The sequence below is a fragment of the Phocoena sinus genome, chromosome 17 (genome assembly GCF_008692025.1).
Source record: "Phocoena sinus isolate mPhoSin1 chromosome 17, mPhoSin1.pri, whole genome shotgun sequence".
Lineage (NCBI taxonomy): Eukaryota > Metazoa > Chordata > Mammalia > Artiodactyla > Phocoenidae > Phocoena > Phocoena sinus.
The window spans coordinates 63,984,043-64,005,190 of record NC_045779.1 but is presented as its reverse complement, the minus strand read 5'-3'; the positions used below and the strand labels follow the sequence as shown (position 1 = coordinate 64,005,190).

The window sequence follows — 21,148 nt, the reverse complement described above, 5'->3', positions numbered from 1 at the left end:
TGTGAAGTGGGTATTGGTGTCCCCGTTTTGCCGATGAAGAAACTAATGCTCAGAAATGTGAAGTTGCTTGCCATGGTCACATAGCTAGTAGGTGGGAGGATTAGTATCTAAAACCTCTGAGCAAACTCTAACGTGCCTTATAAATATGAAGAGGGATGACATTCCGACCTTAGCTTTTCCGTCTTTGGGTGGCTCCTGGGCTGCAGGTTTGTGTTCCGTCTCCAGCATAGGGGATGGGTCAGGGATATCAACCAGGCTGGCTGCCTGAACCTGGGCCAAGTCAGGTACCACTGTGGGAGGCGGCCCAATATCCACAAAGATTTGATCTGTTGGGAGCTCCTGAGCAGAGCTGGGGGTCTCAGAAGGCTCAGTGGAAATTAATGAATCTGAAATAGCCAAAATGAAAGTACATTGGGTCAGGACTTCCCTGGTGGCACAGTGGTTAAGAATCTGCCTGCCAATGCAGGGGACACGGGTTCGAGCTCCGGTCCAGGAAGATCCCACATGCCACGGAGCAACTAAGACGGTGCGCCACAACTACTAAAGCCCACGCACCTACAGCCCGTGCTCTGCAACAAGAGAAGCCACCGCAATGAGAAGCCCGCGTACCACAACGAAGAGTAGCCCCCACTCGCCACAACTAAAGAAAAGCCCCGCACAGCAACAAAGACCCAACGCAGCCAAAAATAAAATATAAAAGAAGTAGAGGGGACCGCAGGAAATTCTTCAGAAAGATCCTGCAGGCACCACGGTTTTGTAGCCCACAGCGCTAGAATCTAGAAGGAGCTTCCTACCTTGCACAACTTGGGCTCCATCCACCTGTGAGGTGAGGGCAAGGGGCTCCCTGGATTTATACAAAAACTGTTTCAAGCAGTTGATGGTGTAGGTGCCCACGAGGGTGCTCCTCCCAAAGGCTCTCCAGTCCACCACGCAGATGCTCAGGGGTGGGTGCAGAAGCTCATTCTCAGGCAGCTCCTGCAGGGAGAGGCTGGGGTGAAGTGGGGCACTGCCTGGGCTGACCTGTCTGGGTGTAGGACCAAAGCAAGCCAGGTACCCATCCTTCCTCTGTCCCTGCCTGTCCTTTCCCTACAGGTCACCCCTGCAGCTTGCCAGAGTCTGGAGCAATGCCTTCTCAAGTCAGGGAGTCATTACCCAACATATGAGGGATGGCACTAACAATTCACCCCAGGTGTAAATTGCAAAAATCACACACTCCCAAATTCTCTATGGCAGTAGTCTTCAATCCTCTTACTTTGTCATTACTGTATTTATCCGAACTTTCATCTCAGATGAACATTTATCCAGACCCAAGATATAAAGCAGATGAGAACTGAGCCATTTAAGATGGAGCTGAGCGTGAGGGGCCAGCGCCCCATCCACTTCTTTACCCTGGTGGACCCCGAGGCTCAACAAAGTCTGATTTGGAAGGTTTGCAAACACAGTACACGTTCTTAATTCCAGTCCTTCTTCATTCAGAATGTGTGTCCATTGGAGCTGACTGGGTTAGACAAAGCAAACTTTGACTTCACAGTTGGTTCCAAATCAGAGCACAGAAATAAACCAAAAGCAACAGGTGTCAAACATTGCTTTTGACACGCTATGTACAAATAATTTTTAAAACTCTAACCATTGTAGTAAGTTCCGTGACAGTGTCTTCCAGGCCAGTGGTTCCCAAACTCCAGTGTGTATCAGAGTCACCTGCAGGGCTTGTCAAACCAGAGGTGTCTGGGCCTACCCCCCAGACCCAACAGTTCTCTGGTTCAGTAGTTCTGGGGCAGGGCCTGAGAATCTGCATTTTATAATAAGTTCCCAGGTGATGCTGATAAACTGGGGGCCACACTTGGGAACCGCTGTCAACCTTCTTTGATTTACTATATGATCTACACCCAGAACCTTTAAAACAAAACAACAACAAAAGTCTGTTTTATCCCATTCTGCAATTCTGGCTTTTACTGAATTAAACTGTTCTTTCTTTGTGAGTAGTGGGGCACCTGACACTCTGAAACATCTCCCCAAGTCAGGTTCAGGAAGGAGTGGGTCGCATCTACGGAGATGAAGGGAATGAGCGGGTGGGGCGGGGGAGGGGAGAGACCCGCACCACTTCGAAAGCATCTGCCTGGACGCTGAAGTTTGGGTTGTTCTGGTAGCTCTGATCACACAGGGACTTGACTCCATGCCCGCCACACTCGATGAGGACCTGGGGACGATCCACCGAGAGGAGCTGCACCTTCTTCATTTCCCGGACTCCCCAGAAGAGAACCTGAAGAGAGGATGGCAGGGCTGTCACACAAAGGCCCAGGGAGGTGGCAGCAGGTGTGGCTCAGGTGTGGGAAAGTCGGCCATGCCAGCCTGAGAACCACAGGATGTTCTTCCAGGAAAGGATGGGGCAGCTCCTCGTGGCTCCGTCCGATCAGCTACGTCTCCTTCCTACCCCTCAAGTCCCCTGACACAGTGCAGGCATGATTGCAATGCACCAGTGCCCTTTAGTCCCAAAGAACAACCCAGTCCTTCCTGGCCCCATACCTCCACTTGGTATTTACTCAGCACTGGCCGGATGCTGGCAGGAACAGGGTAGATCTGGGTGACATCGGGTGGGTCGAGGGGAGGGAGCCCTTGAAGCCCAGACGCAGGGACCTACCACACAGATCGAGCGCTGGTTAGACATTGGGAGAGGTAAGGAAAATGAACGCTGCCACACAATGACCTCATTGGAAAGACTGTCACTGTTTTAACCAAAGGAATGTTTCCAGCTTAAAATGTAAATCAAGATGATGCATTTTGTCACAGTGAATAATTTCTTAATTTACAAATGCATTCGTTCACAAGGGTAATCAACATTTAGTGAGCACTCACAATGTGTCACAAATTAATAGTTTCATAAGCTTTCAGCGAGCTCACAGTATAGAGGAGAGGAAAAAAAGACAGATAGATCCTCATAACCTCATTGTATTTCATTCTTTTCATTTTTTCTTGAAAATTAATTATATAAACACTTATCTAAAGTTTAAAAAGAGCAATAAATTAATTTTAAAGCTTCATATTAAAATTTTGGAAAAGCAAGTTTTCAATTCATAATATTTTCTAATATCCTTCATACTTATTCTTTACCCTGTGGGTAATTTAGAAGTAGTCTCCTTAATTTCTGAATTTATGGTGTTGTTGTAGAAGTACTGCGTGATTTACAGAGTGGTCAGAAAAATATACTCTGTAGGATTTTAAACCTCTGAAGTGTTTTGAATGTTATCTGACATTATTGGAAGCAAAAAATTCTAGTAACACCTTTGCAGATGATTTATTCATTAAAGAATATAAGCAGTAAATATATAGGATTAAACATTTAAAAAATATCTCTGGTATCTAAATGTTTGCAGATATTATAGAAATAGGAAATAAGTAAACCTATAGACATTAAATAATAACTGAAAAATTATGAGTGGTAAAGTAATGGTTGAATGTTTTGAGTATGTAGGATAAATTCAAGTATTTTACAAATGGCTGAAATCTACTTTTTTCTGTCATTAAAGTATATATATTCAGTCAAAAAAAAAAAGAAATGACAGGGGAATTACAGCCGTAGAATAGAGAAGGGTCTCTGATCAGATTCCAAACCTCTGAGACTTAACTGTCCTCCCACTGTGCACTACAAGAGATTGATTTAATCACATAGAGACTAGTCATAATCAGTAAAACAGAAAATGAAGTCTTTTGAAGGCAGACCTCCAGGAAAAGGTGTTATTTCCTGTGCATTTGGAGTTGACAAAACCGCAAGAGGACAATTGCTATGCTTTATTGAAATCTCACACAAAGGACTTAGAAAGTCTCCTAAGGAAAGGGCCTTTCTCGTTTGTGGGCCACCCCACATTACCTTCAAGACCTGGCTCAACACGTCCATCTTTCAAGAAGCTACCCCTGATTTGGTCCCGGCCACTGTGGCCATTCTCCTAAACTTCAGTCCTTGGAACACAGTGTGTCCTCTCTGGAGGCTTAGTGCAGAAACTAGTGGACTGAGCCCGGAAACCAGGCTCTGCTGTGTGACCCTGCATGAGTCCCTTTCCCTCTCTGGACCTCAGATATTGGGCCAGCTGACCCTTCAAGTCCCTCAGGAGCCAGATGTTCTATTAAACATTGCTTTGGAGCAGGAGGTTTTCCTCGCTGGGGGAGTTTGCCTGACTTGGCCAAGAGGAAGCCTTTGTTTACTTCATTAGTCTCAGACTCTCAGGTAATGCTCCAAAACCAGTGAGTTCTTGATAAACGTTTATTGGCTGACACACATTAACTCTGTATGCTTGAAAAAGCCTATTTGCCCATCAAAACCTGTAAAGCACAAACATATCACCATTTCTTTTTCACAGACATATTCTAGCTGGCATCGGCAGATGTGGTTCAGTTAATTATAAGAAAGCCCAGAAAAAGAAGACAGCAGTCACTGCGAATGCCAAGTAGGCTCAAGATAATGAAGCCGCAGAAGGAACCAAACCAGATCAAGGAGCCGGGAAAAGGTGAGGTGAACACTGCCTGGCGGCGAGGAGGTGAGCGATCCAGGCTGCAAAACATCGCCTCCCTGAGAAAGCTAATTGCTCCTGTGGCTCCAAACGTAAAGCCACAAAAACAGCTGTGATGGTGGCACAGGATGGGGTGGTGCCTCTGGATGTGCTTTTAAAAGCACCATACGTGGGCTTCCCTGGTGGCACAGTGGTTGAGAGTCCGCCTGCCGATGCAGGGGACGCGGGTTCGTGCTCCGGTCCGGGAAGATCCCACATGCCGCGGAGCGGCTGGGCCCGTGAGCCATGGCCGCTGAGCCTGCGCGTCCGGAGCCTGTGCTCCGCAACGGGAGGGGCCACAGCAGTGAGAGGCCCGCGTACCGCAAAAAAAAAAAAAAAAAAGTACCATATGTTTTGCTCGTCTTGGGGTCTCTGCCTTCAAAAAATTTACAGATTAAGGGAGACAAGCTGTAAACAATTGCCTTTATCAAAGCCTAGATTTGGGACTTCCCTGGCGGTTCAGTGGCAAAGAATCTGCCTTACAATGCAGGGGACGTTGGTTTGATCCCTGGTCAGGGAAGAAAGATCCCACATGCCGCAGGGCAACTAAGCCTGCACGCCACAACTACTGAGCTCGTGCACCTCAACTAGAGAAGCAAAAACCCACACGCCACAACTAGAGAGAAGCCCAGGCACCGCAAGGAAGATCCTGCGTGCTGCAACTAAGACCCAATGCAGCCAAAAATAAAAATAAATAAATAAATCCTAAAAATAAAAGCCTGAATTAAATAGAAAAAGAGGCAAAGTGACGTAGGATGGAAGAGGAGAAAACATTTGACTGAGGTGGGGGAGGGGAAGTTGCCTGGAGGAGGCAACTCTTGTCCTGAACTGTGAGGATGATCAGTTTCCTAAATAGGTAAATAGAGTGCAGGGGGTGGAGTTGGCAGAGCAGGGAGACATTTCGAAATAGGGTGACAGCATGGCCAAAAGCAGAGAAGCACATCTGTGTGCTGAGGTCTGAGAATTCAGAATAGTCTGCTGTAAAGAGGCCACAGTACGTGCAGAGTAATTGTGCTGAGATGTGAGCCTGAAAAGGCAGTTTGAAGACAAATTAATTTGGGGAAAGCTTAAATGCTAAGCTATGGAAATCTGACATTCTCCTATGGGCTAGATTTTCTTTTCATGAAATATTAAGAGTTACCATGCAAAAAGAAAATATTTGTACTCACAAACATTTGGGAAATGTTGAATTTCAAAAAAGAAAGAAATTTCAAAAGTTTCTTTATAGCTGACTTCTCAGAGTCTTTACTATGGTAACGGGCATTTCAAAGTCCCAAGAGGGACATAATATGAAGAATTTCCCAAACTTTTTTTTTTTTTTTTTTTTGCAATACACAGGCCTCTCACTGCTGTGGCCTCTCCAGTTGCGGAGCATAGGCTCCGGACGCGCAGGCCCAGCGGCCGTGGCTCACAGGCCCAGCCGCTCCGCGGCATGTGGGATCTTCCCGGACCGGGGCACGACCCCGTGTCCCCTGCATTGGCAGGCGGACTCTCAACCACTGCGCCACCAGGGAAGCCCCCAAACTTTGTTTTTACTGTATTTAGAGGGACTTGTGTTCCAAAGATACAGATTTTGGGAAATGCTCCTGGAGATAAGAAACAGACTGTCTAAAGAGGAGAGTGGTATGGTGGACTTGCGTTCTGGAAGGAATGCGGAGGATGAAGCAAACAAGGAAGAGGAGGAAGCTAGGAGACCAGGAAAGAGGCCAGTGGAACGATCCTGATGAGAACGAGGGTCTACAGGAACAAGGGACAGTCACCTGGCTGGAACGACTGGCTTGCTCATGGATACAAACCCAGAGTGAAGAATTACAGCTGAGTGTGAATTCTCAAGGCAGAGAGTCTAGGAGAAAAGGGGGACAGTGGGCCAGGACTGGGAAAACAGGGTCAGCTAGCTGGGTAGAGGAGGAAAATGGAGGTAAGGAATTCAGTCTGGGGCACTGAAGAACTCAGGTACTACACCCTTCTTCTGAGACAGGGAAGCCTTTCAGTAGTGGAGACAGACGGGCTGAAGGTAAACCACCCACAGACGGAAACAGATTTGTCGCCGCTGGCGACAAATGATGGCGTTTTCCAGCTCCTGCCTTCCCGGAGTGTAGGAGATCCACATGCTGAGAAAGTGGCGTTGATGATCAAATCAATTTTTGCACACGTAATCAACTGAGAGGAAGTCCTAATGAAACCCTAATGAATTGTGTCTCTTCGGTTGCTTGCCTCTGACACTCCACTGTCAGTAAGCAGCCGTATCTCAAACCAGTCTGCCCAGCTCATGGTGGAGGGAGGGCGGGAGAATCAGAGGTGGGGCCGTGGAACTGGGAGGAAGCCAGGACCTCAGAGGGCCTGTTGGGATCAGCTGGTCCAGCCCCTCATTGATGGATTAGGGGACTCCCTTCAGGAAGCTTCATGCAATGAAAAGAGCAGTTGACTGAATCCCATCCAGTAAACCCGGAGCCTCAGCTTTCTGACATGTAAAATGAAAGCATTGTACTCAAGCTGGTTTTCCCAAATCAGTCATTCTTCTACCACTTTTACCACCTGTGTTATTATCTAGTAAACATTTTCATTAGCTGTAATTTCATTTTTAGAAAGGAAACTTCAAGTTGCTAAGTAAAACAGGTACCACTGGCCATCAATGGAAAGTAACTTTAAAAAGAAAACCAACGAAAACAAAATAATGTTATTGGAATATGTCATGTGTAGCGTTTCTTAAAATTTCTTTTCGCTATGTTTGGAGGGGCCAGTGTTCCAAGAAGCAGACTTTGAGAAATGTTCTTGTAGATAACACTGATGTTTCTTTAGAGGCATTGAAGCTGAAGCCTATGCTTTCTGAAAAAGAAAGGTTGCAGGTTAAGAAACGTGTTATACACAGATGGGCGTGAAACTTTCTTCTAAAACTACTTAGAAGGATCCAAAAAGGCAAAATTCCATTTACAACAATATGGATGGGCCTTGAGGGCATTACACTAAGTGAGATAAGTCAAAAAGAAAGACAATACTGTATGATCTCAGTTATATGTGGAATCTAAAAATAGAAAACAAACACAGAAACAGAGAGTAGATTGGTAGCTGCCAGGAGTAGGGAGGTGGGGAAAGTGGGTGAAGGTGGTCAAAGGGTACAAACTTCCAGTTAGAAGATGAATAAATTCTGGGGATCTAATGCATAGCATGGTGACTACAGGTAGAATAGTGTATTGTACACTTAAAAGTTGCTATGAAAGTAGATCTTAAAAGTTCTCACACCACACACACACACACACACACATACACACACACACACAAAAGGTTAACTATGTGAGGTGACGGATGGATGTGTTCATTAACCTTACTGTGGTAATCATTTTGCAATATATACATATATCAAATTATCATGTTGCCCACCTTAAACTTACACAACGTTATATGTCCATTATATCTCAATAAACCTGAGGAAAAAATGGCGACACTCCCTCGACATTAATTCACTGTGATTTAATGTTCTACCTGGTTTCAACCTAAGATTTTGACAACCTAAGATTTCGACTCATTGACGGCCTAAAATCACCTGGACTCTCAATTAAGGAAAGACTAGACCAGCTGATTTTGAAGATCCCTAATTTTATCTCAATAAACCTGAGGAAAAAAAGGCGACACTCCCTCGACATTAATTCACTGTGATTTAATGCTCTACCTGGTTTCAACCTAAGATTTTGACAACCTAAGATTTTGACTCATTGACGGCCTAAAATCACCTGGACTCTCAAGGAAAGACTGGAGCAGCTGATTTTGAAGAGCCCTTTCAGTTCTGACAGTCCATGTTTCTGTGCAACACACATCCATCTGGTGAGAGCTGGTTCTATTAGACTCTCACTTGGTTGATCATCCTGGAATCCCAGAAGCTAAGATTTGTAAGACAAAGATTTCACTAGTCCTTCTCTCCTCCCCTCCTACACTACAAGCATCATAGAGCTGGAGCTGACGCCTGTGACCCTGCTACTCTGTCCCTTTAAGAGCTCATCCAGCTTCAGTTCCCCTGAGAGAGGTTGCTGTTTCTCCAAGGCAGCCACTCCAGCCTTAAAAAGTTCTTCCTCGGGCTTCCCTGGTGGCACAGTGGTTGAGAGTCCGCCTGCCGATGCAGGGGACACGGGTTCGTGCCCCGGTCCGGGAAGATCCCACATGCCGCAGAGCGGCTGGAACCGTGAGCCATGGCCGCTGAGCCTGCGCATCCGGAGCCTGTGCGTCCGGAGCCTGTGCTCCGCAACGGGAGAGGCCACAACAGTGAGAAGCCCGCGTACCGCCAAAAAAAAAAAAAAAAAAAAAAAAAAAAAAAAAGTTCTTCCTCAAGTGGAACAAAAACCAGACGACAGTCAAAGGCTGATTGGGTGCACTTCAGAATTCATCTCTGTAGTCATATGCAGCTCCCAGGCCGCACACCTGGGCACTTTGGATTTGAGTACAAGTGTGTCTAACCCCGTAGCTAGCTGTTCCCGTCCTCTAATGCTCTTCAGCCTCTTCAGCTCTCGGGGGGAATCTGTACACTGGATTCTAGGCTCCGACCTGCCATATCCAGCGAGCCATTACCGTTCTATCCAGCTCAATTTCTTCACCTGAATAAACAGATAGGACTAGATATTTTGCTTTAATATTCCATGGTATAATAATATTTAATAATAAAATAGGTAGCATTTGTTGAGTGTTGATTCCACGCCTGGCACTTCAGGCAGGTTAATTATCATCTCCATTTTGCAGGTCAAACAGAGAGAGATAAAGCAGCTTACCCACAGTCGCACACCAGTAAGTGGTGGGAATGAGATCCATATTCATGGGATCCAACTCCAGCACCTTCCCTCTTACTCATTTGCTACGTCTTGGGAATGTTTGTCTTCTAGTTTCTGTACTAGAGATTTTTTTAAATTGGGATTTCTGGAAAATGTGCTTTCCTAGAGAGGGATTGATCTGACCCAAAGGGTAAGTGCCACCTGCCCTCAGTGAGTGCGATGGTCAGGGAGAGAAATCTCTCTGATACAGGCCCACCTGGTCACTTCTTTCCAGGTCACCATTCTGTCCTATTTGGTCCTTGACTGGACAGCCAGACTTGAGAGGCTCAGCTTCCCTCCCTAAGTATCCTGCCATTGCTTTCTGAAAAAGTCCTCCTAGACATATGTTCATAAATTCCCCGATGTCTTAGTGGGACAGACTAAGAACTCAATGTCTTTGGGAAACTTTGTGATACAGCGTAAGGAGCAGAAGGCTTTAAAGGTCTAAGGTCAGCTCTCAGCTCAACCACCGACTAGCAGCGTGACAAGGTAAGTCATTCAATTACATTAATCCTTCAGTTTACTATCTGCAAAATGGGAATCATAATCCCTACCTCAACAGGACTGAGGGAGGTTTCAGTGTGATGAGAGGTATGTGAGGCAGCAAACACAACACAGGGCACGTGGGAGTGTCCACAAACGTTTGCTCCCTTCCCCTTTTATATCCTCCTGTGGTCTGTATGGAGCTCAGGGTCTGACGCATAGGGCTGCTCAAGCATTGCTGGCCAAATCCACGTGGATCTTTCATCCTGGGACTCTGACTTGTAGCACGGAGGCTCTGGGAATAACCCGTCACCTGAGTTCCTAAATGGCATCTCCCAGATCCCCAGAAGGAGCCGTCTCCAGACACAGGACAGCAGGGAGGGACCACGCATAACGTGATGGACATACACTTCCCATGAGGCTGCTTCTCTGGCCAGGTAGACTAGATAGACGGCCAGTGCAGATATCACTTCTGGTTCACTTACCTGCAGCAGTTCAAATACAGCAAGGAGGTCGCCTCCAGAAAGGTTCCCGCAAAAGATGGGGTGGTAACACAGCCTGGGGGGCTTATAGTCCTGGTCAGCGAGTTTCACAACAGGAGCAGCCACGGTGGCACCCAAATATTCTGGCTTCCTCTAGGGCAGAAAAGAAATGAAGTTTTGTTCCTGGTGGTCACCTACCTGGTTCTGATCTGCGTCGGTGTGATTTTGTAATTAATCTTCACAAAACTGTCAGCCTCAGTGTCTCCCTCCTGCTACTGTCTCACTCTCTTCTTCTGCTAAGCCCCTCCCACCTCTTCCCACAGCCTTGGGGGGCAGCAGAATCCATCTGGGCTCTCAGGGAAAACCCTAAGAGGGTCATCTTAGGGGCTTCCTGGCTCAAGGCGATCTTAGGGGTTATTCCTTTCCTCAGTGTATTGAGTTCAGTGGAATAAAGTAAAAATAATCACCCAGGGTAGACTTGAAGGGGAAAAGGAGAAATAAGGTGGCACCAAATATTCCAAAAGATCTCCAGAGCAGGGAACCCCTGTGGCTGGGAACACAAGTTTGGAGTCCAGGCAAACGTGAGTTGGAGTTCCCAAATCTATTGCTTTGGAGATCTATGGTCTTGGGCCAGTTACTCAACCTTTTTTTTTTTTTTGCGGTACGCGGGCCTCTCACTGTTGTGGCCTCTGCCGTTGCAGAGCACAGGCTCCGGACGCGCAGGTTCAGCGGCCACGGCTCACGGGCCCAGCCGCTCCGCGGCATGTGGGATCTTCCCGGACCGGGGCATGAACCCACGTCCCCTGCGTCGGCAGGTGGACTCTCAACCACTGCGCCACCAGGGAAGCCCTCTAAGAACTATTTGGTGGGGTCACCTCCTGCCTCTTCCTCATCCCTGCTCCCAGGAGCCTCAGTCCACATTCCCCCACGAGTATCATGGGGCTGGAGCATGGGGCTGCTTTGCTATTTATCTCAGGAACTGCTGTATCCCCTGGCACAGGGCAGGCACTCATTACATATTTATTCAGTGAAAACTCTTGGATAAATGACCTCCAAGTCCAAGGGCAGTGCCCACATTTTCTTTGGCTGAGGCTGGGTTTTAGTACCTGCACTACTTCATTGCCTTTGGACTCACAAACAAGCATTTGCATTCCCGGCTGTAGAAGGAAGCTTGGTTGAGGTGGAAATGGGTTTAGCTCAGTCACACTTAAAAACTAACAAAGTGGGGCTTCCCTGGTGGCACAGTGGTTAAGAACCCGCCTGCCAACGCGGGGGACATGGGTTTGAGCCCTGGTCCGGGAAGATCCCACGTGGCAGGGAGCAACTAAGCCCGTGCGCCACAGCTACTGAGCCTGCGCTCTAGAGCCCGCGAGCCGTAAGTACTGAAGCCCTCTCACCTAGAGCCCGTGCTCCGCAACAAGAGAAGCCACCGCAATGAGAAGCATGCGCACCACAACGAAGAGTAGCCCTCGCTCACCGCAACTAGAGAAAGCCTGCGCGCAGCAAAGAAGACCCAACGCAGCCAAAAATAAATAAATAAATTTAATTTTTAAAAAAACCCTCCAGTAAGCTTTTGAATCTGCTGTTTCAGGACACGGACATCTTTGGAGAGAAAGAGGTTTGGCTAATATCATAACAGAAATGAGACAGAGCTGAATGCATTGTTTCAGGGCTCGGAAGCAACAAAGAAAGAAAGAAAAAAAAAAAGGTCCAGTTACAAGTGCTGAATCAGTGACAATATATCCATTCCTTCCAACCAGGCGAAATCAGTAAAAGACCTTCTATTTTCAAAAGGCATGGACATTTTTATAAGCAGCAATAAGGTATAGAACTAGCTGGGGGCTGTGTATAATAATTATATTCCTGAAGAAGTATATGTGGACTGAACTTCTGTGAAGCAGATTCTATTTAAATTGCAATCCAAAGGGAAATCTAAGCAAAAAACCCTTTAGTAAAGCAAATGATCATCATCCATTTCCCAGATTCTGCAGATCAGTGTTTCCCAGGTGAGGACTGCCTCTGGGCATAGTCACAGGCTGGTTAAATAAAGGAAGTTAGTTGAACAGGGAGTTTTTAGCAAAAGGCACAGTTAGTGCAGCCCTGGGACACTCACCACTGCGTCACTGTCATACAACTCCACCACCACTAACGGCGGGGATCCTGCCAGTTCCTTCAGGTCTCCGTGCAGCACCAGGTCATTGAACAGCAGCATCTGGTTCCAGGTGGGGGAGAGGGTCTGGGAAATGACCTGGAAGTTGAGGCCAAAAGAAAAGCAAAACATGGCTCGACTGGGTTGGAGGGGGCTCCGTGAAGGGTAAACAGGACACATTCTCATCACCATTGCTCACTTATTCCACATTCAAGCAACGATGGAAACTGATGTGCTACTGAGTATCAGATGCCAGGGATGCAGATTCCCTTCCCTGGAGGAGCTTACATAAGCTTCACGAGTAGAACTCCCACCTGATTACCACCCAACTTGCAAGCATAATTCCAACTCAATCCTCACAGTAGTGCTGTGATGATAACACCAGCTACCCTTTATTGAGCACGTACTGTGTACAGGCTGTGGTACTTCACATACACTGTCTTGCTGAAACTTCCCAACAATTCTGGGAGATAGAAATGTAAACCAAGGCTCACTCGCCGAGAGCCGGCACACGGCAGAACTGGGATTCAACCCAGGTCATCTGGCACCAAAGCCCAGGCTGCTAACTTCAACCATCCTCACCAAGTAGATGCTCATATTGTCTCCATTTTATGAAAGGGCAAACTGAGAATGGGGAAGATCTAGTGATTCTTCACTGTGAACAAATAAAATTTCGTCATCGAATACTCGAAAGTGGATTTTCAATCTAATATTCCTTACATGGAATTCTACTGTTTTGTGCATATTTATTCGACTGCATTGAACTGACCAGGGTCTTCAAAATAACCTTAACCATTTTGCATGACATCATTCTTTCTTCCATAGCAAACTGTGACATTGGAAGTTGGCTGCACCCATTATGCAGATGGAGAAACCAAAGGACAAAGAAGGACCACAACCCGCATAACTGGTTCAGAACCATGAGTGGCTCACCTAGGAGTGACTCAGAGCCCCCTGCCAGGCCATTCAGGTGGTACCTTCAGAAGGTAGAGGGTAATGAGCTTGCATCCTCTATTTAATTGGATGTTTGGAAACATGCCCGTTTCATAGAGCTAAAGGCTAAGGTTGCTTGCAGGATAGGTGCCTGTACCTAGGCAGAAACTGCCGCATTCATGTGTGAGGCCAGTCCTGGAAAGAGGCCACAGTCACAGTCTCCTGTGCAGGTAAATGGGTGATTTCTCAGGTTAACACAGACTGCACAGCTCCTGCTGGGTCCTGAGGAAATTTCCACACCACCTCTGCACTCCACTCTTACCTCTCACCATTCTCTCCAGGAAGGACTGGAGAGAGATCTGGCCTGAACTAACTACTGCTTAGATTCCAAAGCCCAAATAAAACTGTCATCTCAGAGCTTTACATCAAGAGCCATTTCTAGTCATGACATTAAATCACTTGCACTGTGGTTGCGAAAAAATATTTGTATTGCTCTTTTTTATGAGTCATAAAATATGCATTCCACAATTTCCTCCTTCCTTGCTTTTTGCCTTTAGAGTATTTTATGCCTCAGACACAGTGAGGTTTTGAACATAACGTTTCAGAGAAAATCTTAATTTTTTGGACAGGAGGAGAATGGCTTCAACCAACCTATGAACAGCAGTTAAGGCATTGCAATGCAAAGTTCCCCTGTGTCGGTGACTGACATCACAAAGAACTATGTGCTTTTATGTTGCTTTTGAAAATAGAAATGTGATCTTTTCTGCAACCTGTACCCAACAGTGTGACACCAAAGCAATTTATGATTCTCACAGCATCTTTCCTACAGAAATATTCTGATGGCTTCCTTGGCACTTTGGGCTATAACTGCCACTTGATAAGATTCCAGAGGCCAGCATTCATTCTTTCATTCATCATATATTTATTCCTTCAAAGTGCTAGGCTCAGTATTAGGCACTAACACAGCATCCTGTGCTTAGCAGGTATGCAGTAGCTACTTGCATGACTAAATGAGTGGATTTTGGCCTGTTCCATGATTAAAAGGATGATGTGGCCACCTTCGAGAAGTACTAAAACGTTCACCCAAACAAAATATATTGTCCCACTTCTCTGCCAAGGTGAGTACAGCTCACCTCATTTCCTCGGGGCTTCCTTAAGGAGTTGTGCTTTATAAACTTGTTCGGTGATGTTGTTGGAGAGATTATGGTAACACTTAAATTTAACGCTTTGAAGAAGGAGTGAGATACCATGGATGGAGTGTGGCTTTAGAATCAGAGACCCCCTGTAATGGAACCCTAGTGTCACCACCTGCCTATGTCCAACTTGGGCAGGTGATTTAACCTCTCTGATCCTTAGTCTTACTCATTTCAGTGGGGTTAGTACCCACCTTGTAAAGTTGTTATGACCACTGTCTAAGATAAAGCGTATTAAGTGCCTGGCATACAGCAGGTGCTCAGTAAGTGCTTGTTGTCGGCCCCCCTCCACCCCAGCCACACTCATTTATAAATGAGTAAACACTTACTGAATACCTACCACGTGCCAGCGTTGGTCACCAGGGTAACTCGTATCTAACAAGAGACCACTGGTGTCCTCAGGACTCAGCATCAGTCTGACTGCTTGAAATCTCAGCTTCCATGCCCCCCACCCTCTAAGATCCCCTGTCCTTCTCTTCTAAGCCTCCCTCTTACCACATAGTCCTTCTCCCTTTCTATCCCCAAAACCTTTCTCTTTGGGAGCTGTCTCCCTTTCCCTTTATCCTATCATGTCCTCAGTGGCATCTGGAATAGCCGGATTCCCCTCCTGAAAGATTTCGTACCACTAAGTCACTTATAAAAGATTGGCTGCAGGACCCTCCCTTCAGAGATAGTTCTCCTTGAGCAACACGGGGTCCATTCAGAGAAGTGCTACCAGGTGTATGGTGGACCAGCTCAGCTATGACTGCAGGGCCCCCAGGCTCAGCCTTCCCCACCTTGAAGAATGCACGAGTGGGGCATGTCACACACAGATCAGTCCCACCGAGGCAGCACACACTGGAACAGGAGAGAGAAACCAGAACCCTTTCTTACCAAAACGGAAGCAGAGTGGTTAAGCAAAATGACTTTGGAATTGGACCAACCTGGGTATCCATCTTGGCTCTACCATCTTCTAAATAAAGAGTCTCCAAGCTGTACCTTCCTCGTCTGCAGAATGAGGACACTAATAATACCCACCTTGGGGTTGCAGTTAGACGTAACCAAAAATGCATATAAAAGGCTTAGCATCATGCCTGTCACAGAGGGAGATTTTAAATAAATGAGAGCTATTATTATTAGCAAAAATTAGGTACTTGGTACAAAAGTATGGAGGCAAAGTCCAGGGTTCAACAGAACTTGTTTTCCCTTTCAAATGATTATTTGATAAACAAATGTCATCTGTTCCTTTGAGATATGCATCTAAATCAAATGAATATACCGTGTGGAGGTGCAAAATAGAAGGAGAACTACATAGCAGCCAAGGGAGCTCACTCAAACCCCCTACCCCACCCAGAGCCCTGAGATCACCTCTGAGGGCTTGGAACTCCACAGCTGTGCAGGCAGAGGAGGTCTCCAGGGTTTCCGCCCGCCCCCCCCCCCCTTTTTTTAAATCACACTGTGTGGCATGCAGGATCTTTGTTCCGCGACCAGGGCTCAAACCTGTACCCCCTGAACTGGAAGCTCGAGGTCTTAACCACTGGAGCGCCAGGGAAGTCCCAGGGATCCCCCTTTTGAGAATCCCCTTTGTTTTTGGTGGGAAGCCTCCATGGCAATAATAACGCAGTCACACAGGAGCTGTTATAAACAAGGCACTGTACTGGGTGTCTCACCCTCTGGGAGGCATATACAATATCACCATCCCTATTTTACAGATGAAGAAATTGAGGACAAAGAGGATTTTGCTGTCACACAGCCGATAAATGGAAGGGCTCAGACCTGAACCCAGGCACTACGGCTCTAGAGTCTATACTCTTAACCACCGCGCTATGTACTACCTCTTAAAACACAGGGAGGAGAAAGGAGTCTGAAGTTTTCTCGTTCTCACGCTCATCACCTTCCCTCTGATGTCTCTCCCGACTTCCCTCCCAGGCAGAGAGCTAACCCCTCTCTCCCTGTGGCCCCTGGAGGTTCAGTACTCTGGGGTTTATCACAGTGTGGCTGATTCGTCTGTACAGAGCACTGCCGAGCTCCACTGCTTCGTGCACTGTGCAGGAGTGGAGTCCGGAAGATGGCGGCGTGGGAAGACGCGGGGTCAGCGTCTCCACACAACTAGGGCGCCTGCCGGCCGCTGGTGGGAGACCCTGACCCCCAAGGAGACAGGAGGGACCCGAGTGAACCGGTAGGACAGAGGGGGACCGAGGGGGGAGGAAAAGTGGAGGCCAGACAAGATCGGCGCCCCTGAGGCCGGGGAGATCAGGAGAGGCAGGTGAGAGGGAGTCTCCGGGAGGAGAGGGAGAGGAGCGGAGGGCCTGGGGAGCCTGCTGAGCTCCCAAGCTGGTTCCCCCTGCTCCAAGGCCCCTCCAAGCCGCGTGGGTCCTTGGGAGCATGGGGGGGGGGCGATCAGGAGACACAGGCTGGAGAGGGGCCCTGGGGGGCAGCGGGAAAAGAGCGGAGGGTGATGGCCCCGCCCACTCGGGCCCCGGAAGCCTGCTGAGCTCCCAGGCCGGTCCCCTGCCCTCCAAGGTTCCCCCTTCCCCACCGGCCGTACTGGTCCTGGGGGCATATGAGAGAGGCCGGGGGGATCAGGACAGGCAGTCGGGAGGGGCCCTCCCAGACCCCAGACCGGAGGAGCAGGAGAGGAGAGGAGGGCGTTTTTCCCACCCACTCGAGCCCAGGAAGCCTGCTGGGCCCCCAGGTGAGGTCCCCTGTGCTCTGAGGCCAGGGTGGGGGTCACGGCTGGGCCCCTTCTGTTCCTTCAGCCTAAGCCCCACTCCCCACAGGCCCCAGGGCCTTTGCGGCCCTGTGCGTCCTGAACATGGGCCCCGCCGACTGCCCAAACCTCGCCCTTGCTTAGGCTCCGCCCTCCACAAAACCACCCCCCTTTTTTTTTTTCTTTTTTTTGCGGTACGCGGGCCTCTGACTGTTGTGGCCTCTCCCTGTTGTGGCCTCTCCCATTGCGGAGCACAGGCTCTGGACGCGCAGGCTCAGCGGCCATGGCTCACAGGCCCAGCCGCTCTGCAGCCTGTGGGATCTTCCTGGACCGGGGCACAAACCTGTGTCCCCTGCATCGGCAGGCGGACTCTCAACCACTGCGCCACCAGGGAAGCCCAAACCCCCGCTTTTTTTTTTCTCTTCCCTCCTCCTCTTTTTTTTACTATTGTGGTACTGATGTACCTTCCAGTTGCTGATTCATCTATAATTTTATTTTTACATTCTTTCTAACATATCTGTTAGTTTCCTAACAATAACAAAGTATTTTTACTTTGTTATTGTTCTCTTTTTTCTTGAATTTTTGAATTTTATTTTTTTATACAGCAGGTTCTTATTAGTTATCTATTTTATACATATTAGTGTATACATGTTAATCCCAATCTCCCAGTTCATCACACACACACACCCCACCACTTTCCCCACTTGATGTCCATACGTTTGTTCTCTACATCTGTGTCTCTATTTCTGCCCTGCAGAACAGTTTATATGTACCATTTTTCTGTTCCACATATATGCATTCATATATGATATATGTTTTTCTCTTAATGACTTACTTCACTCTGTATGACAGACTCTAGATCCATCCACGTCTCTACAAATGACCCAATTTCATTCCTTTTTATGGCTGAGTAATACTCCATTGTATATATGTACCACATCTTCTTCATCCATTCATCTGTCGATGGGCATTTAGGTTGATTCCATGACCTGGCTGTTGTAAATAGTGCTGCAATGAACATTGGGGTGCATGTGTCTTTTTGAATTATGGTTTTCTCTGGGTATATGCCCAGTAGTGGGGTTGCTGGGTCATATGATAATTCTATTTTTCATTTTTTAAGACACCTCCATACTGTTCTCCATAGTGGCTGTATCAATTTACATTCCCACCAACAGTGCAAGAGGGTGCCCTTTTCTCCACACCCTCTCCAGCATTTGTTGTTTGTAGATTTTCTGATGCCCATTCTAACTGGTGTGAGGTGATACCTCATTGTAATTTTTTTTTTTTTTATAAATTTATTTATTCATTTATTTATTTTTGGCTGTGTTGGGTCTTCGTTTCTGTGTGAGGGCTTTCTCTAGTTGTGGCAAGCGGGGGCCACTCTTCATCGCGGTGCGCGGGCCTCTCACTGTCGCGGCCTCTCTTGCTGCGGAGCACAGGCTCCAGACGCGCAGAGCTCAGTATTTGTAGCTCACGGGCCCAGCTGCTCCGTGGCACGTGGGATCTTCCCAGACCAGGGCTTGAAACTGTGTCCCCTGCCTTGGCAGGCAGACTCTCAACCACTGCGCCACCAGGGAAGCCCCTTCATTGTAATTTTGATTTGAATTTCTCTAATGATTAGTGATGTTGAGCATCCTTTCATGAGCTTCTTGGCCATCTGTATGTCTTCTTTGGAGAAATGTCTGTTTAGGTCTTCTGCCCATTTTTGGATTGGGTTGTTTGTTTCTTTAATATTGAGCTTCATGAGCTGTTTATATATTTTGGAGATTAATCCTTTGTCTGCTGATTCATTTGCAAATGTTTTCTCCCATTCTGAGGGTTGTCTTTTCGTCTTGTTTATGGTTTCCTTTGCTGTGCAAAACCTTTTAAGTTTCATTAGGTCCCATTTGTTTATTTTTGTTTTTATTTCCATTACTCTAGGAGGTGGATCAAAAAAGATTTTGTGGTGATTTATGTCAAAGAGTGTTCTTCCTGTGTTTTCCTCTAAGAGTTTTATAGTGTACAGTCTTACATTTAGGTTTCTAATCCATTTTGAGTTTATTTTTTTGTATGGTGTTAGGGAGTGTTCAAATTTCATTATTTTACATGTAGCTGTCCAGTTTTCCCAGCACCACTTATTACAGAGACTGCTTTTTCTCCATTGTATATCCTTGCCTCCTCTGTCATAGGTTATTGACCATAGGTGCATGGGTTTATCTCTGGGCTTTTTATCCTGTTCCATTGATCTATATTTCTGTTTTTGTGCCAGTACCATATTGTCTTGATTACTGTAGATTTGTAGTATAGTCTGAAGTCAGGGAGTCTGATTCCTCCAGCTCTGCTTTTTTCCCTCAAGACTGCTTTGGCTATTCGGGGTCTTTTGTGTCTCCAAATTTTAAGATTTTTTGTTCTAGTTCTGTAAAAAATGCCATTGGTAATTTGATAGGGATTGCATTGAATCTGTAGATTGCTTTGGATAGTAGAGTCATTTTCATGATATTGATTCTTCCAATCCAAGAACGTGGTATATCTCTCCATCTGTTGGTATCATCTTTAATTTCTTTCATCAGTTTCTTATAGTTTTCTGCATACAGGTCTTTTGTCTCCCTAGGTAGGTTTATTCCTAGGTATTTTATTCTTTTTGTTGCAAGGGTAAATAGGAGTGTTTCCTTAATTTCTCTTTCAGAGTTTTCATCATTAGTGTATAGGAATGCAAGAGATTTCTGTGCATTAATTTTGTATCCTGCAACTTTACCAAATTCATTGATTAGCTCTAGTAGTGTTCTGGTGGCATCTTTAGGATTCTCTGTGTATAGTATCATGTCATCTGCAAACAGTGACAGTTTACTTATTCTTTTCCAATTTGAATTGCTTTTATTTCTTTTTCTTCTCTGATTGGTGTGACTAGGACTTCCAAAACTATGTTGAATAAGAGTGGTAAGAGTGGACATCCTTGTCTTGTTCCTGATTTTAGAGGAAATGCTTTCAGTTTTTCAACATTGAGAATGATGTTGGCTGTGGGTTTGTCATATATGGCGTTTATTATGTTGAGGTAGGTTCCCTCTTTGCGCACTTTCTGGAGAGTTTTTATCATAAATGGGTGTTGAATTTTGTCAAAAGCTTTTTCTGTATCTATTGAGATGATCATATGGTTTTTATTCCTTAATTTGTTAATATGGTGTATCACATTCATTGATTTGCGTATAGTGAAGAATCCTTGCATCCCTGGGATAAATCCCACTTGACCATGGTGTATGATCCTTTTAATGTGTTGTTGGATTCTGTTTGCTAGTATTTTGTTTGGGATTTTTGCATCTATATTCATCAGTGATATTGGTCTGTAATTTTCTTTTTTTGTAGTATCTTTGTCTGGTTTTGGTATCAGGGTGATGGTGGCCTCATAGAATGAGTTTGAGAGTGTTCCTTCCTCTGCAATATTTGGAAGAATCTGAAAAAGATGGGTGTTAGCGCTTCTCTACATGTTTGATAGAATTCATCTGTGAAGCCATCTGGTCCTGGACTTTTGTTTGCTGGAAGATTTTTAATCACAGTTTCAACTTCATTACTTGTGATTGGTCTGTTCATATTTTCTGTCTCTTCCTGATTGAGTCTTGGAAGATTATACCTTTCTAAGAATTTGTCCATTTCTTCCAGGTTGTCCATTTTATTGGCATAGTGTTACTTGTTGTAGTCTCTTATGATGCTTTGTATTTCTGCAGTGTCTGTTGTAACTTCTCCTTTTTCATTTCTAATTTTATTGATTTGAGTCCTCTCCCTCTTTTTCTTGATGAGTTTGGCTAAAGGTTTATCAATTTTGTTTATCTTCTCAAAGAACCAGCTTTTAGTTTTATTAATCTTTGCTATTGTTTTCTTTGTTTCTATTTCATTTATTTCTGCTCTGATCTT

At 46.1% G+C, this 21,148-nt stretch overlaps 1 protein-coding gene across 1 annotated transcript in view; it reads right to left on the bottom strand.

Moving 5' to 3' along the window:
• Positions 1–21,148, bottom strand: part of FER1L6 (fer-1 like family member 6) — a 179,428-nt gene that overhangs the window by 37,921 nt on the left and 120,359 nt on the right. The window contains exons 21-26 of the mRNA XM_032610333.1: positions 12,413–12,547; positions 10,303–10,452; positions 2,524–2,634; positions 2,099–2,260; positions 795–975; positions 169–386 (exon numbers count right to left, since the gene is read on the bottom strand). Coding sequence (XP_032466224.1) covers positions 169–386; positions 795–975; positions 2,099–2,260; positions 2,524–2,634; positions 10,303–10,452; positions 12,413–12,547 — 957 coding nt within the window. The remainder of the gene's footprint in view (positions 1–168; positions 387–794; positions 976–2,098; positions 2,261–2,523; positions 2,635–10,302; positions 10,453–12,412; positions 12,548–21,148) is intronic.